The sequence below is a fragment of the Oncorhynchus kisutch genome, linkage group LG23 (genome assembly GCF_002021735.2).
Source record: "Oncorhynchus kisutch isolate 150728-3 linkage group LG23, Okis_V2, whole genome shotgun sequence".
Taxonomy (NCBI): Eukaryota; Metazoa; Chordata; class Actinopteri; order Salmoniformes; family Salmonidae; genus Oncorhynchus; species Oncorhynchus kisutch.
The window spans coordinates 26153514-26167309 of NC_034196.2; the positions used below are offsets into that span (position 1 = coordinate 26153514).

The window sequence follows — 13796 nt, forward strand, 5'->3', positions numbered from 1 at the left end:
CTCTTTCTGTCTCGCTCGCTCGCTCTTTGTGTCTCGCTCGCTCTTTGTGTCTCGCTCGCTCTTTGTGTCTCGCTCGCGCTCTCGGTGTGTCTCTCGCTCGCGCTCTCGGTGTGTCTCTCTCTCGGTGTCTCACGCTCGCGCTCTCTCTCTCTCGGTGTCTCACGCTCGCTCTCTCTCTCGGTGTGTCTCGCGCTCTCTCTCTCTCTCTCTCGGTGTGTCTAACGCTCGCGCTCTCTCTCTCTCTCTCGGTGTGTCTCACGCTCGCGGTGTGTCTCACACTCGCGGTCTCTCTCTCCTCGGTGTGTCTCACGCTCTCTCGGTGTGTCACGCGCGCGCTCTCTCTCTCTCGGTGTGTCTCACTTGCGCACTCTCTCTCTCTCTCTCTCGGTGTGTCTCACGCTCGCTCGTGCTCTCTCGGTGTGTCTCACGCTCGCTCTCTCTCGGTGTGTCTCACGCTCGCTCTCTCTCGGTGTGTCTCACGCTCACTCTCTCTCGGTGTGTCTCACGCTCGCTCTCTCTCTCTCTCGGTGTGTCTCACGCTCACTCTCTCTCTCTCGGTATGTCTCACGCTCGCTCTCTCTCTCTCTGTGTGTCTCACGCTCGCTCTCTCTCTCTCGGTGTGTCTCACGCTCACTCTCTCTCTCTCGGTATGTCTCACGCTCGCTCTCTCTCTCTCTGTGTGTCTCACGCTCGCTCTCTCTCTCTCGGTGTGTCTCACGCTCGCTCTCTCTCTCTCGGTGTGTCTCACGCTCGCTCTCTCTCTCGGTGTGTCTCACGCTCGCTCTCTCTCTCGGTGTGTCTCACGCTCGCTCTCTCTCTGTGTGTCTCACGCTCGCTCTCTCTCTCGGTGTGTCTCACGCTCGCTCTCTCTCTCGGTGTGTCTCACGCTCGCTCTCTCTCTCGGTGTGTCTCACGCTCGCTCTCTCTCTCGGTGTGTCTCACGCTCGCTCTCTCTCTCGGTGTGTCTCACGCTCGCTCTCTCTCTCTCGGTGTGTCTCACGCTCGCTCTCTCTCTCTCTGTGTGTCTCACGCTCGCTCTCTCTCTCTCGGTGTGTCTCACGCTCGCTCTCTCTCTCGGTGTGTCTCACGCTCGCTCTCTCTCGGTGTGTCTCACGCTCGCTCTCTCTCTCTCGGTGTGTTTCACGCTAGCTCTCTCTCTCGGTGTGTCTCACGCTCGCTCTCTCTCGGTGTGTCTCACGCTCGCTCTCTCTCGGTGTGTCTCACGCTCGCTCTCTCTCTCGGTGTGTCTCACGCTCGCTCTCTCTCTCTCGGTGTGTCTCGCGCTCGCTCTCTCTCTCGGTGTGTCTCGCGCTCGCTCTCTCTCGGTGTGTCTCGCGCTCGCTCTCTCTCGGTGTGTCTCGCGCTCGCTCTCTCTCGGTGTGTCTCGCGCTCGCTCTCTCTCGGTGTGTCTCGCGCTCGCTCTCTCTCGGTTGTGTCTCCCGCTCGCTCTCTCTCGGTGTGTCTCACGCTCGCTCTCTCTCGGTGTGTCTCACGCTCGCTCTCTCTCGGTGTGTCTCACGCTCGCTCTCTCTCGGTGTGTCTCACGCTCGCTCTCTCTCGGTGTGTCTCACGCTCGCTCTCTCTCGGGGGCTCGCTCTCTCGTGTGTCTCACGCTCGCTCTCTCTCGGTGTGTCTCACGCTCGCTCTCTCTCGGTGTGTCTCACGCTCGCTCTCTCTCGGTGTGTCTCACGCTCGCTCTCTCTCGGTGTGTCTCACGCTCGCTCTCTCTCGGTGTGTCTCACGCTCGCTCTCTCTCGGTGTGTCTCACGCTCCGCTCTCTCTCGGTGTGTCTCACGCTCGCTCTCTCTCGGTGTGTCTCACGCTCGCTCTCTCTCGGTGTGTCTCACGCTCGCTCTCTCTCGGTGTGTCTCACGCTCGCTCTCTCTCGGTGTGTCTCACCTCGCTCTCTCGTGTGTCTCACGCTCGCTCTCTCTCGGTGTGTCTCACGCTCGCTCTCTCTCGGTGTGTCTCACGCTCGCTCTCTCTCGGTGTGTCTCACGCTCGCTCTCTCTCGGTGTGTCTCACGCTCGCTCTCTCTCGGTGTGTCTCACGCTCGCTCTCTCTCGGTGTGTCTCACGCTCGCTCTCTCTCGGGTGTGTCTCACGCTCGCTCTCTCTCGGTGTGTCTCACGCTCGCTCTCTCTCGGTGTGTCTCACGCTCGCTCTCTCTCGGTGTGTCTCACGCTCGCTCTCTCTCGGTGTGTCTCACGCTCGCTCTCTCTCGGTGTGTCTCACGCTCGCTCTCTCTCGGTGTGTCTCACGCTCGCTCTCTCTCGGTGTGTCTCACGCTCGCTCTCTCTCGGTGTGTCTCACGCTCGCTCTCTCTCGGTGTGTCTCTCCGTGTGTTTCTCTCCCTCTCCGTGTGTCTCTCCGTGTTTCTCTCTCTCTCTCCGTGTGTCTCTCCGTGTGTTTCTCTCTCTCTCTCTCTCTCTCCATGTGTTTCTCTCTCTCTCTCTCTGTGTGTCTCTCTGTGTGTTTCTCTCTCTCTCTCTGTGTGTTTCTCTCTCTCTCTCCCCTGCTGGTCTTTTAGAAGCTGTTGGTTCTTACAGACCCCATATATCACCTTGCTGTCTGTCTGTGTGGTCAGAAAGGCATGCTGATTTATCTAGGGACTACATTCCAGAAATGTCCATTTAGACCAAACTGTTTCAGAGAGGCAATTTTAGTGGCCCCAAATGGAATTTGGTTTACGACCCAGCTCAAGATAAAGAAGCTTATGCATATGTAGCACAAGTTAAGTTGAGTAATGTATTATATCTTTATATAATGTAGGCTATCTTAAGAAATGTTTTTAATATGTATAAAATCATGTGTATGACTTTCATTTAGTGCGTAGCTAGCTATCATTGAAATGAGATCGTGTCCTTAAAAAGATAAAGCCAAGCTCAGCTGTCCTCATCATGCAGATAAGCTTTTTTCAGGTATATTGACTTTCAGTCAATGTGGCCTATTTCATCATTACCAAGCTACCTTTGGAAAGACGTCGTTCCCTCATCCTTTTCGTCCCCATAAGCTGTTCCTGGGATGACAATGACAGCGTTCCACTCCTGGCCCCTAGTTTTAAACCAGTACCCAGAACTGGCGCTATTTTAGTGTCCCTCAGCCGCGCAGAGAAGTCCTGAATTTGCTGAGTGTCACTCCTAGAGGATTACTGGTGTATTTTGGAGCCTCCGGAATGCAGGTGACAGTAGGAGGGAGGCTGTGACCGGTGCACAGGCTTTAGGACGTGTAGTGTAGCTCCTCTGCCTGGCCTGCCTATGCAGTGGTGGAAAATGTACCCAATTGTCATACTTGAGTAAAAGTAAAGATGCCTAATAGAAAATGACTCAACTGAAAGTAACCCAGTAAAATACTACTTGAGTGAAAGTCTAAAAGTATTTGGTTTAAAATATACTTAACTATCAAAAGTAAAGATCTAGATCATTTCAAATTCCTTATATTAACAATTTAAAATATTTAAAAAATGTACAAAATGTTTACAGATAGCCAGGGGCACACTCCAACACTCAGACATAAGTTACAAACAAAGCATTTGTGTTTAGTGAGTCCGCCAGCTCAGAGGCAGTAGGGATGACCAGGGATGTTCTCTTGATAAGTGTGAATTTGACTATTTTTCTGTCCTGCTAAGCATTCAAAATGTACAAATGTATGGAGTAAAAAGTAAATTATTTTCTTTAGGAATGTAGTGGTGTAAAAGTTGTCCAATATAAATAGTAATGTACAGATGCCCCCAAAAACGACTTAAGTAAAAATACTTTAAAGTACTACTTAAGTACTTTACACCACTGTGCCTACGTGATGCAGCAGCCAAGCTGGCTTTGTCTCAGTGCCAACAGTGGGCAGGACTAAACCGGTGCACAGCGTGCAGGGAGGTGGGGCGAGCAACCAGCAAGAGAGGGGCAGAGGGGAGGGCTGAGAGTCAGAACAAGCAAGGAAGAGAAAGAGAGAGGCTGCAGGTTTTTTTCTCTCACATTGTGCTACAACTAAGAGAAGATGTTGCACGGTTTGGTTTGGCAGCAGCTATAGTCAGATGTTTGGAAAGGATGCTGTGTACGGAGGTTCTTATAGGGGTATTTTAGCCTGCGCGTGTTCTAGTCTATATAGGTACTGTGATCTGCACTGCATGGGCTGTGCACATTGAGGGATAGCATCGGCAACCAAAAAAGAAAAAAGGCAAGTGTGCTTTCAAAATGACGACATCGCTCTCAGGAAATGAAAAATGCAGGAGTGGTCGGTGACAGTCCCCCTGTGTGATTGGCTGTGGTAAGTGATGTAACGCGTTACTGAGCAAGGATGCAGGCAAGCTGCCCTTTATGATGGCTTTTTAAAATGGGTTTCAAGACGTTTGTACAAGAGAACGGGGCACCTTTCCGGGCGTATTACGATATTCTATTATCATTCAAATGTGCAACAAGGCGATCTCTGAAACATGGATGATTTGGAGGACTTGTGTCTGAGATCTGAGTTTGATGCCGATTCCGAACCTTTATTTTACTTAGAAATGGACCTTCCAGGTAGGCGAACTGACTCGCTCAGTCACGTTTGATGTTGCATGACAAGTCTGTCTCTTTGCATGCTGAGACACTGGTTTCAGTATGACCAGGAGATTAGTCTGAGGCTAGGGGCTAGCAGCAGCAGTTCACAAGGCAGTGTGATGTGAATTGTCACCTTGGCTATCAACCCAAAACCTGCTTTCATTTCCATACCCTCTGGTCATCTCCGAGCTTTATCTCTGAGCTCCTCTTTTTGGGATCAGTAGCTTTAGGCACTCCTGCCACCAGTTGGGTGTTGCTGTTATTTGTACTATATGTACTGTTACATATAATATTCCATCTCATGGATATGTGTTATAAACATGTGTATTATACACATGACTCGGTGTCTCTCCTGCTATACAAAAGCCTGCGAGGTCCAGGTCAGTAGGCAGGCTGCTAGAGAGAGAGGAAACAAAGGGAGTGCAGCAGTACTAGTGGGTTAAAAATAGCCTGCTACCATTTCAGCTCTGCTCCTGCCAACTCCTACCTCCGAGAGAGAGGCAGCTATAGGGAACCTGAGCCAGGCAGCCGGCCCTTGCAGGTTAATGCCACTTGTGATTAGCCAATCCAGTGCAGAAATTAGGGCTTTTTGATGAGCCCATCTCCATGGAATGATTTTTGAAGGGGTGCTATGCAGGGGCCAGCATCAGAGACAATGGACACCAGATCTTTGCAGCATGCAATCAGAATGGCAATCTGCATTAGGGAGAATGTTGATGCTGAGAAGAAGCCATTAGAAGAGAAGGGACTGGATGTGCTCAATGCCACGCAAGGATTTTCTTTCTCAATGGATCTGTTTATTTTTTTTGTCTCTACAGACCGTTATATTGGTAGATATGTAGTTATAGGACTTACAGGATGATACTCCAATGGTTTAGCGCTGTTTGTATTTCAGCTGCTGGAGCACAGATGTGCTCCATTTAGGTCTGAAATTGTGCAGTGTAATTTATTTTGTATTTTTTGTGGCCGTTCTGCAGAAAGGCAGAGATAATCTGTGCATGGTATAATGGGGTCAACAGATGGGGTTGATTTCCAGTCGTTGTGATTTATGGTCCAAACACGAAGACTGGAGATAGTGATGGGAAGGGGCTTCTTTTTCCAGAATGAAATCCATTCTCCCTGACACTCTCACTCAAGTGGAGAGAGTAGTGGGGAGGATGATGGGGGGAGGATACTGCTAACTGCCGCAGACGTGTGATTGGATTCACGTCTCCTGCTCACGAGGCAAAGATGCGTCCAGTTGAATGTGTATCCCTACAGATTTGTGGGCCAATTTAATTACCTGCAAAGCAAATGGAATAATATTGCATCTCGCAGCTATAGAGTAATAGATATTTCAACACCCACTTCCAGCTCCCCCCAGGAATATGCTGGCTAAGCATTATAGTCTAATGGGCGGCAGGTAGCCTAGTGGTTAGCGCATTGGGCCAGTAACCGAAAAGTCGCTGGATTTGAATACCCGAGCAGACAAGGTGAAAAATATGTCAATGTGCCTTTGAGCAAGGCACTTATCCCTAATTTGCTCCAGGGGCGCCATACTACTATGGCTGACCCTATAAAGCACCACATACACCTATTCGGTGTTTGTGACAATAAAACATATCTATATTTTTTTTCTTTGACTACGCAGGATTTTCTGACATCCCTCCTGATAACTCTATGATCGTTTTTAATGCACTAAGGTTTTAACTGTATCACTATTTCATGTACTAAGCAGCCACCTCTCCCCTTTTGTCCACTACAGCCCTACCTCCCAAGCCACCAAAACCCACTCCCCCTGCTCTCACTAACAACAGTATGAACAACAACATGGCGCTGCAGGACGCCGAGTGGTACTGGGGAGACATCTCCCGCGAGGAGGTCAATGAGAAGCTGAGGGACACGGCCGACGGTACGTTCTTGGTCCGTGACGCCTCCACCAAGATGCACGGTGACTACACGCTCACGTTGAGGTAAGACTACCCTTCCCCATTCCCTTCCTCTTAAAGACTTCTCACCATTCTTGATAACAAGTGTTTGTTGATATTTTAGTTTTTAACTGGTTTTCCATTGGTTTCCAACTTCAGAAAAGGGGGTAACAATAAGCTGATAAAGATATTCCACCGGGATGGGAAATATGGCTTCTCTGACCCCCTGACCTTCAACTCAGTGGTGGAGCTCATCAACCACTACCGTAACGAGTCCCTGGCCCAGTACAATCCCAAGCTAGACGTGAAGCTGCAGTTTCCCGTCTCCAAACACCAGCAGGTAACCATCAGCATAATCATCAACTTTATTTGTCTAGGACTGTTCATACAATACATCTTAGCTAAAAGTTCTTTGCAAGTTCATCATAAATCTGAAGATTCAATCCATTTCTTCTCCTTTCCTCCTCAGGATCAGGTGGTGAAGGAGGACAATATTGATGCTGTGGGGAAGAAGCTCCATGAGTACCATCAGCAGTACCAGGAGAAGAATCGAGAGTATGACCGACTCTACGAGGAGTACACCAGGACGTCCCAGGAAATCCAAATGAAAAGGACAGCGATCGAAGCCTTCAATGAAACCATCAAGATATTCGAGGAGCAGTGCCAAACGCAAGAGCGGTACAGCAAGGAGTACATTGAGAAGTTCAGGAGGGAAGGCAATGACAAGGAGATCCAGAGGTAAGGACTTGGATCTAAACCCCCCCAAAAATTATAAAAAGGTTGAATTTGGACAGTAACGTTTTCTTAACTGATAAATTTCTTCATGTTTCTTAACTATGTGAATTATTGTTTTTCTCAGGATCGTGGGCAACTATGAGAAGCTAAAGTCTCGTATCAGTGAGATCGTGGACAGCAAGCGGCGTCTGGAGGAGGACTTAAAGAAGCAGGCTGCTGACTACAGAGAGATCGACAAACGGATGAACAGCATCAAACCCGACCTCATCCAGCTCCGCAAAACCAGGGATCAGTACCTCACGTAAGTATAATCTCTATCCACCTCCTAGTCTCAAATTCAAATAACTTTGTTCTGGTGAGGGAACATCTTGTAAAGGTCTCCCTACTTCCTGTCTCTAATCGGTGTTGTCATGGTTCTTGTGTTCCAGGTGGTTGACCCAGAAGGGAGTCAGGCAGAAGAAGCTCAACGAGTGGCTAGACATCAGAAACGAGAACACAGAAGAGTGAGTATTCTAGACTTGCCTTACATCCTTTTTATGTTCCTGGTGTCTGAAGTTGACAAAGGGGAATCACATTGCACCATTGTTAAATGCTGTACATTCAATATCAAACTTTAATTATCGAACTCCCTCTCTCCGTCCATCTGTGTTCTCCAGTCAATACTCTATGGTGGATGACGATGAGGACCTTCCTCACCACGACGAGCGCTCCTGGAAGCTGGGCAACATCAACCGGCTGCAGGCTGAGGCCCTCCTCCGGGGGAAGAGGGACGGAACATTCCTGGTTCGAGACAGCAGCAAGGCAGGGTGCTACGCCTGCAGTGTTGTGTACGTATAAAGACCTTGTACTCATTCTACTACCTCATCCAGAACTGACATTACCTGCTTTGGTTACTGACATCATTTACCTAAGAAGTACTGCAAACACAGTTCACAGACCGTTTAGGTACAGGTGTTATGTGTTCCCTTGAAGGTTGGGACTGTGCTGCTTTACACAGTTTCTGTTTACCTCAACCTGTATTCCAGCTATCTGCTTCTACACTGTTCAGTAATACATCAACGTTCGCACTGCAAACACACATCAGACACTGTAGACTGGTGTAGCATTCAGTGTAGACATTGCAGCTCAACCATGGACTAGTTTAGTGTAGGGTAGAACCTCACTTGACCAAGGGCTTGGTGGTTTGTCGAGTCGTAGAGTCAGGTGTGCCGTAGTGCTGGGCTGTAACAAAAATGTACAACCCTGACCTAACAGGACAAGACTTGACATTTCTCTCTCTCCTCTCCAGGGTGGAAGGTGAAGTGAAGCACTGTGTCATCAACAAGACGCCCTCAGGGTTTGGCTTCGCTGAGCCTTACAACCTGTACAGCTCACTCAAAGAACTGGTCCTCCACTACCAGCACACGTCACTGGTCCAGCACAATGACTCTCTGAATGTGACACTAGCGCACCCTGTCTATGCACAGCAGAGGCGGTGAGGACCCTACCGTCCATTCAGTCAGACAGATACGTCTACTCAGACTTTGTCCTTAAGGACTTTAAAAGCTAGGATGTGTCTTGCCTACTAACATACATACTTTTTATCCACAAGAGAGGAAAGGACTAAAGACAACCGCAAAACGAAGCCTGAAAACATTTCAGCGACTGTGAGCAGTGGCGAGAGCCTGAATGTAGTCTTGTTACTCTCGTGCTTATTGTGGGAGCACAGAGTCAAGGCGAAACTGCTGAACTCTCTCCCTAAGTGGAGGACATTGGAGGCCTTTTCCTAATGGTGCTTGTTCTTTTCAAAGCTTTACCAGCTGGAATGTCAAAATGCAGATAAAACTCGAGTGCATCATTTTTGTTTTTCTACTGTTCCTCCTCTTTTCCCCATTTGTTTTTACTGTGTGTATGTGTCTGAGAGTGTTTGAGAGTTAGTGTGTGCATCCTTGTGACCAAAACTCACAGTATCTGAAAGGTGTTGGGGATGTCTAACACACCTGTGTGTTTAAGTGTTCAGTGACAGACCGTGGATCAACTGATAAATGTAGCAAAATGGCACTTTTGACAAAGTATAATTGTTTTATTGAAAAAGACTCCTACGGACTTGTTGAATCAAAGGAGCAAAGGAGATGACAAGGTGGCAAGAATTCCGGACTTTTCCCTTGCTAACCAGTGCAGAGACTCAACTGTTCTCTACTGTGGATGAGTGAAAATATGAACGGACTTCAAATGGAAATAAGTATGTATATATACAGAGGAGAATGTCAGTACAAAGCGATGAAAACCTACCATACCAAAAAAGCTCAGTTCCTTTTCGGTTATATCCTAATATGCTATGCAATTCTGTCTCCCTTATTTCTGCAAAGTTGTTTTTATTCTGTTGCAAACCCATAATATAAGCTTGTTTTTATTGCTTGAAAAAGTGTATTTTTCCCATGTAAATATCCAAGAAGATATTTTGTGTCAAAATGCCGAGATAAAAACTGCTTCATATTTTTTAAGAAAGTAAATAATAGTAACATGCTTTATTACAAATTTTTATCAGCAACTGATAAAATGAGTGTTTTTAGTACTTTTTTTGCTTCAAACTGATATTCTACTCAGGCTGAGAGCCTTTTGAGTATTTGACAGCTGCTTCAGTCACAAATATTTTTAACAGAGCCACATGTTCTAGATCTTAGTCGAAAAACAAACAATGGTAGCATCCCATAGCATCCAAAGGGGCAGCCTATTCCTTATAGGATACAGGGACTAGGGTGCCATTTGAGAGGTAGCCTATGACTCTTAAGTATGTGCGCTCTTAGCATGGAATAATGGGAATATTAGTTGATTACTGCAGTCATAATGGTGCATGTTGTACTCAACTTTTCAACCATCTCCATGGAAACAACCGTATAGATTTATTTTGTTATATAACCTTTCCCCTTCACAATGAGATCAAAGCAAATCTGTGTTTTTAAATGACGAAAATTGTTATTAAAAGTATAAATTGGGATACATTTGATCTTCCCGTATGCTTTGTCCCTATAGTACTTTTTCTGTATCAGAAAATCTTTTGAGTGTTTAAAGGGGTGGATCAACATTTAGAATAACGATTGCTTATTATCGTACAACTTTGTCTGCCAATACATAGTGGTTCTGTTACTTGGAGGAAGTACCAACATTTTGCTGCAACCCTCTAGTAAACAGTGTCACTGCTGCAGTTTTCTCACCCCTTTATTCAAACATTTATATTTCCATGACTGTAAATTAGGATTTTAATCTCTACTACACTGTAAACATGTATCAATGGAAATTCACAGTGATAGATATTGTATGACCTAACATGACAAAAATAATCTTGATACATTTCTTTTCAACTCCGTTATGTCCCCAGAATGATAAACATAGTAACATTTATGTCGATAAATAGATTTTATTTTATTTATATAATATTATATTCAACTTTAGACTATCAGCTAAAGACTTACCATCCAAGCCCAGTCAATAAAATTTAAATGGAGAACACAGCCATGCAATCTCCATAGACAAACATGGGCAGTAGAATGGCCTTACTGAAGAGCTCAGTGACTTTCAACGTGGCACCGTCAGCATGCCACCTTTCCAACAAGTCAGTTAGTCAAATTTCTTCCCTGCTAGAGCTGCCCCAGTCAACTGTAAGTGCTGTTATTGTGAGGTGGAAACGTCTATGAGCAAAAATGCCTCATCTGCGAAATGGTAGGCCACACAAGCTCACAGAACGGGACCGCCGAGTTTTGAAGCGCGTACCACGTATACATCGTCTGCTCTAAGTTGCAACACTCACTACCGAGTGCCAAACTGCCTCTGGAAGCAACGTCATCACAATAACTGTTTTTCGGGAGCTTCATGAAATGGGTTTCCTTGGCCGAGCTGCCACACACAAGCCTAAGATCACCATGCCCAATGCCAAGCGTCGGCTGGAGTGGTGTAAAGCTCACCGCCATTGGATATTGGAGCAATGGAAATGCGTTTTTTTGAGTGATGAATCACACATCACCATCTGGCAGTCCGACTGGCTAATCTGGTATTGATGGATGCCAGGAGAACGCTACCTGCCCCAATGCATAGTACCAACTGTAAAGTTTGGTGGTGGAGGAATAATGGTCTGGGGCTGTTTTTCATGCTTCGGACTAGGCCCCACAGTTCCAATGAATGCAAATTGTAACGCTACAGCATACAAAGACATTCTAGACAATTCTGTGTTTCCAACTTTGTGGCAAAAGTTTGGGGAAGGCCCTTTCCTGTTTCAGCATGACAGTACCCCCGTGCACAAATCGAGGTCCATACAGAAATGGTTAGTTGAGATTGGTGTGGATGAACTTGACTGGCCTGCATAGAGCCCTGACCTCAACCCCATTGAACACCTTTGGGTTGAATTGGAACGCCAACTGCGAGCCAGGCCTAATCGCCCATCAGTTTCCGACCTCACAAATGTTCTTGTGGCTGAATGGAAGCAACTCCCTGCAGCAATGTTCCAACATCTAGTGGAAAGCAGCATGTCCACTGTTAAGCTCTGCAATGTGGATGTTCGTCATTCTGATTGGTCAAGAGTCAATAGCTATTTCAAAATGTAGAATTTTCCTTTTTACACATTTTAAAGGAGTAGTTCACTATTTTACAACTTTATGTTAGACAAAAAAATGTAATGGCCAAATTACCTTTTAAGTAATATCAAACCAAATATTGAGCTGATTTTAATTGATTTCAGGTTATTTTGCCTTTAAAAAAAAATGTTTAACATGCTCACATGGCCTCATCACTTTCATTGATTGTTAGCTTTTTAATGGGTGTTTATAGAACTGAACCATGGATTACAGTTTCTCATGGCCTACTACTCTTTATAAGATTAATTGTCGTTAACTGTTTTTCTTTTGCTTTACTCACATTGGTTCACTCAAGGCCAATAACTACAGAACCAGTTAAAACAAAGCCAGTTTGGATTCAAGCTACTATGTCACCTCTGGGATAAATACCCATTGTACTATACAATACCTTTTCAAGTTTGTTGTATAATTGTAGTTTGATCTCAGGTGGCCCTGGTCTTGTTTTTCTCTACGCTCTGTGTTCTTTAAAAAAAAACTGCACCGTTTTGAGGTTTATTTTCTTTTAACCCTCAATGACTATATGACTTCAGTTGACATGGTGACTGTGACAGAAATGTTGAGATTGAGATTTAACAGTGTTCCCCAGTTTTGCTTCAAACCTGTATTAGGCTTTGTTAAAATGAAATAAAAGTGTTTAAGAAACTATTTTTGAAGTAAATTGCTCATTTTACCAGAATATTGTGACGTCTATGGATCCATACCAGCTGAAAAGTACAACTAGATGACTTCAAAGGAAAAACTACTGAAGGCTCCTTTTCAGTTGCAGAACTCTGTGTACAGTTGGGTGTCTTTTTTTTAGGTTATGCAAATTCCGGGTATGGCATGATGGCACAGCATTGATGTCACCAGTAATAAGAAAACCGAGAGCGTCTGAACGCTTTGTTCCCTCTGAGAACATTCACATTGTGACTGAATTTATAGAGGCCTATGTGGTTTTAGCTATTTTACCACTCATCACTTAATTCTAGAATGGACTTTTACGTCCTACATTTCACCAGTTCATTTCTACTTGCAGATACAGGATGTTAATGTATTAAATGAAATGGGTCTTTTTATCAGATTTCACTTGATTTTAGCATTTTACTTTGTCATGCCCAATACCACAGTAAGCACAGTGTTCCTTAACCAAGCTGTGGTTAATTAACTTATTTAATGCCTTGACCAAGTACTGGTTCCATCCACAGCAAAATCTTAAGCAGCAACCCAGTAGGTATTGGCTGCTATCCACCATTGTGTGTAACAAGTTTATCACAGTCTTTTAACAGGTTTTTAAGTGTTACAAAGACATCCAGTGATGTACCAGCAGGCCGTACCAGAAGGCTAGGAGCAATGAGTCTTTGTCCTAGGTTATGTAACATTGCTCCAGCTCAAAAGGCACATAGTTCACTGGAGGTTATGGCCGTCCCAGAAAACTTGAGTGATCATCTGCAGAGAGCGGGAGTGTGAGAGAGGGATATCATTTCAGCAATGCAGACCAAAAGTAAATATAGACTGGATTCTTCCCATTGCAGTTCCTTGAATTGCAAACACTAACCACCCTCCTGCCCATCAGTACAGTGTCCTTAGTCTGCATTTAGAACCACCAGGATGGGAAATTCCAAAATGTTCCGTTTTAAAACATGTGAAAATGTCTTTTGTTAGAATTCGATCACCTTCTAGAACTTCCTCTCAACTAAAGTGCCAGAATGCAGATGTAGCTACGAGATGTAGGATATAGATGAGGTTGATCAAGCGTATCCTCTGACAACCACTGTTTACTGTTTGCGTCAGCATGGGGAACGGAAAATGTAAAACCACAGATCACATGACCTTAACCTCTGGACTTGTACTGGAGCTGAGTACAAGCCACACCTCAGCGGACTGCATCTTTTTCACACATACGAATAAATATATAGAGCAAATGTTTCCATAGTCAAATGTAGTGCTTATCTTATAACATGACAGAGATAAACTAGATTATGGCTGCATTTAGTCACAGCTTGTTTAAGTAGTAAATCATAAACTCAATTCATA

At 45.5% G+C, this 13796-nt stretch overlaps 1 protein-coding gene across 5 annotated transcripts in view; it reads left to right on the forward strand.

The window, feature by feature from the left end:
* Positions 1-12428, forward strand: part of pik3r1 (phosphoinositide-3-kinase, regulatory subunit 1 (alpha)) — a 50856-nt gene extending 38428 nt beyond the window's left edge. For 3 of the 5 annotated variants that reach the window (XM_020458340.2, XM_020458341.2, XM_020458343.2), the window contains 7 exons: positions 6279-6486; positions 6601-6781; positions 6911-7179; positions 7301-7477; positions 7605-7679; positions 7833-8003; positions 8465-12428. In XM_020458340.2, the coding sequence (XP_020313929.1) occupies positions 6279-6486; positions 6601-6781; positions 6911-7179; positions 7301-7477; positions 7605-7679; positions 7833-8003; positions 8465-8654 (1271 nt within the window). In that variant the 3' untranslated portion in view covers positions 8655-12428. Of the gene's footprint in view, positions 1-3916; positions 4263-4312; positions 4514-6278; positions 6487-6600; positions 6782-6910; positions 7180-7300; positions 7478-7604; positions 7680-7832; positions 8004-8464 lie in introns of those variants that run through there. The other 2 variants (XM_020458344.2, XM_020458342.2) reach the window with 2 other exon arrangements.
* Positions 12429-13796: the final 1368 nt, after the last annotated feature.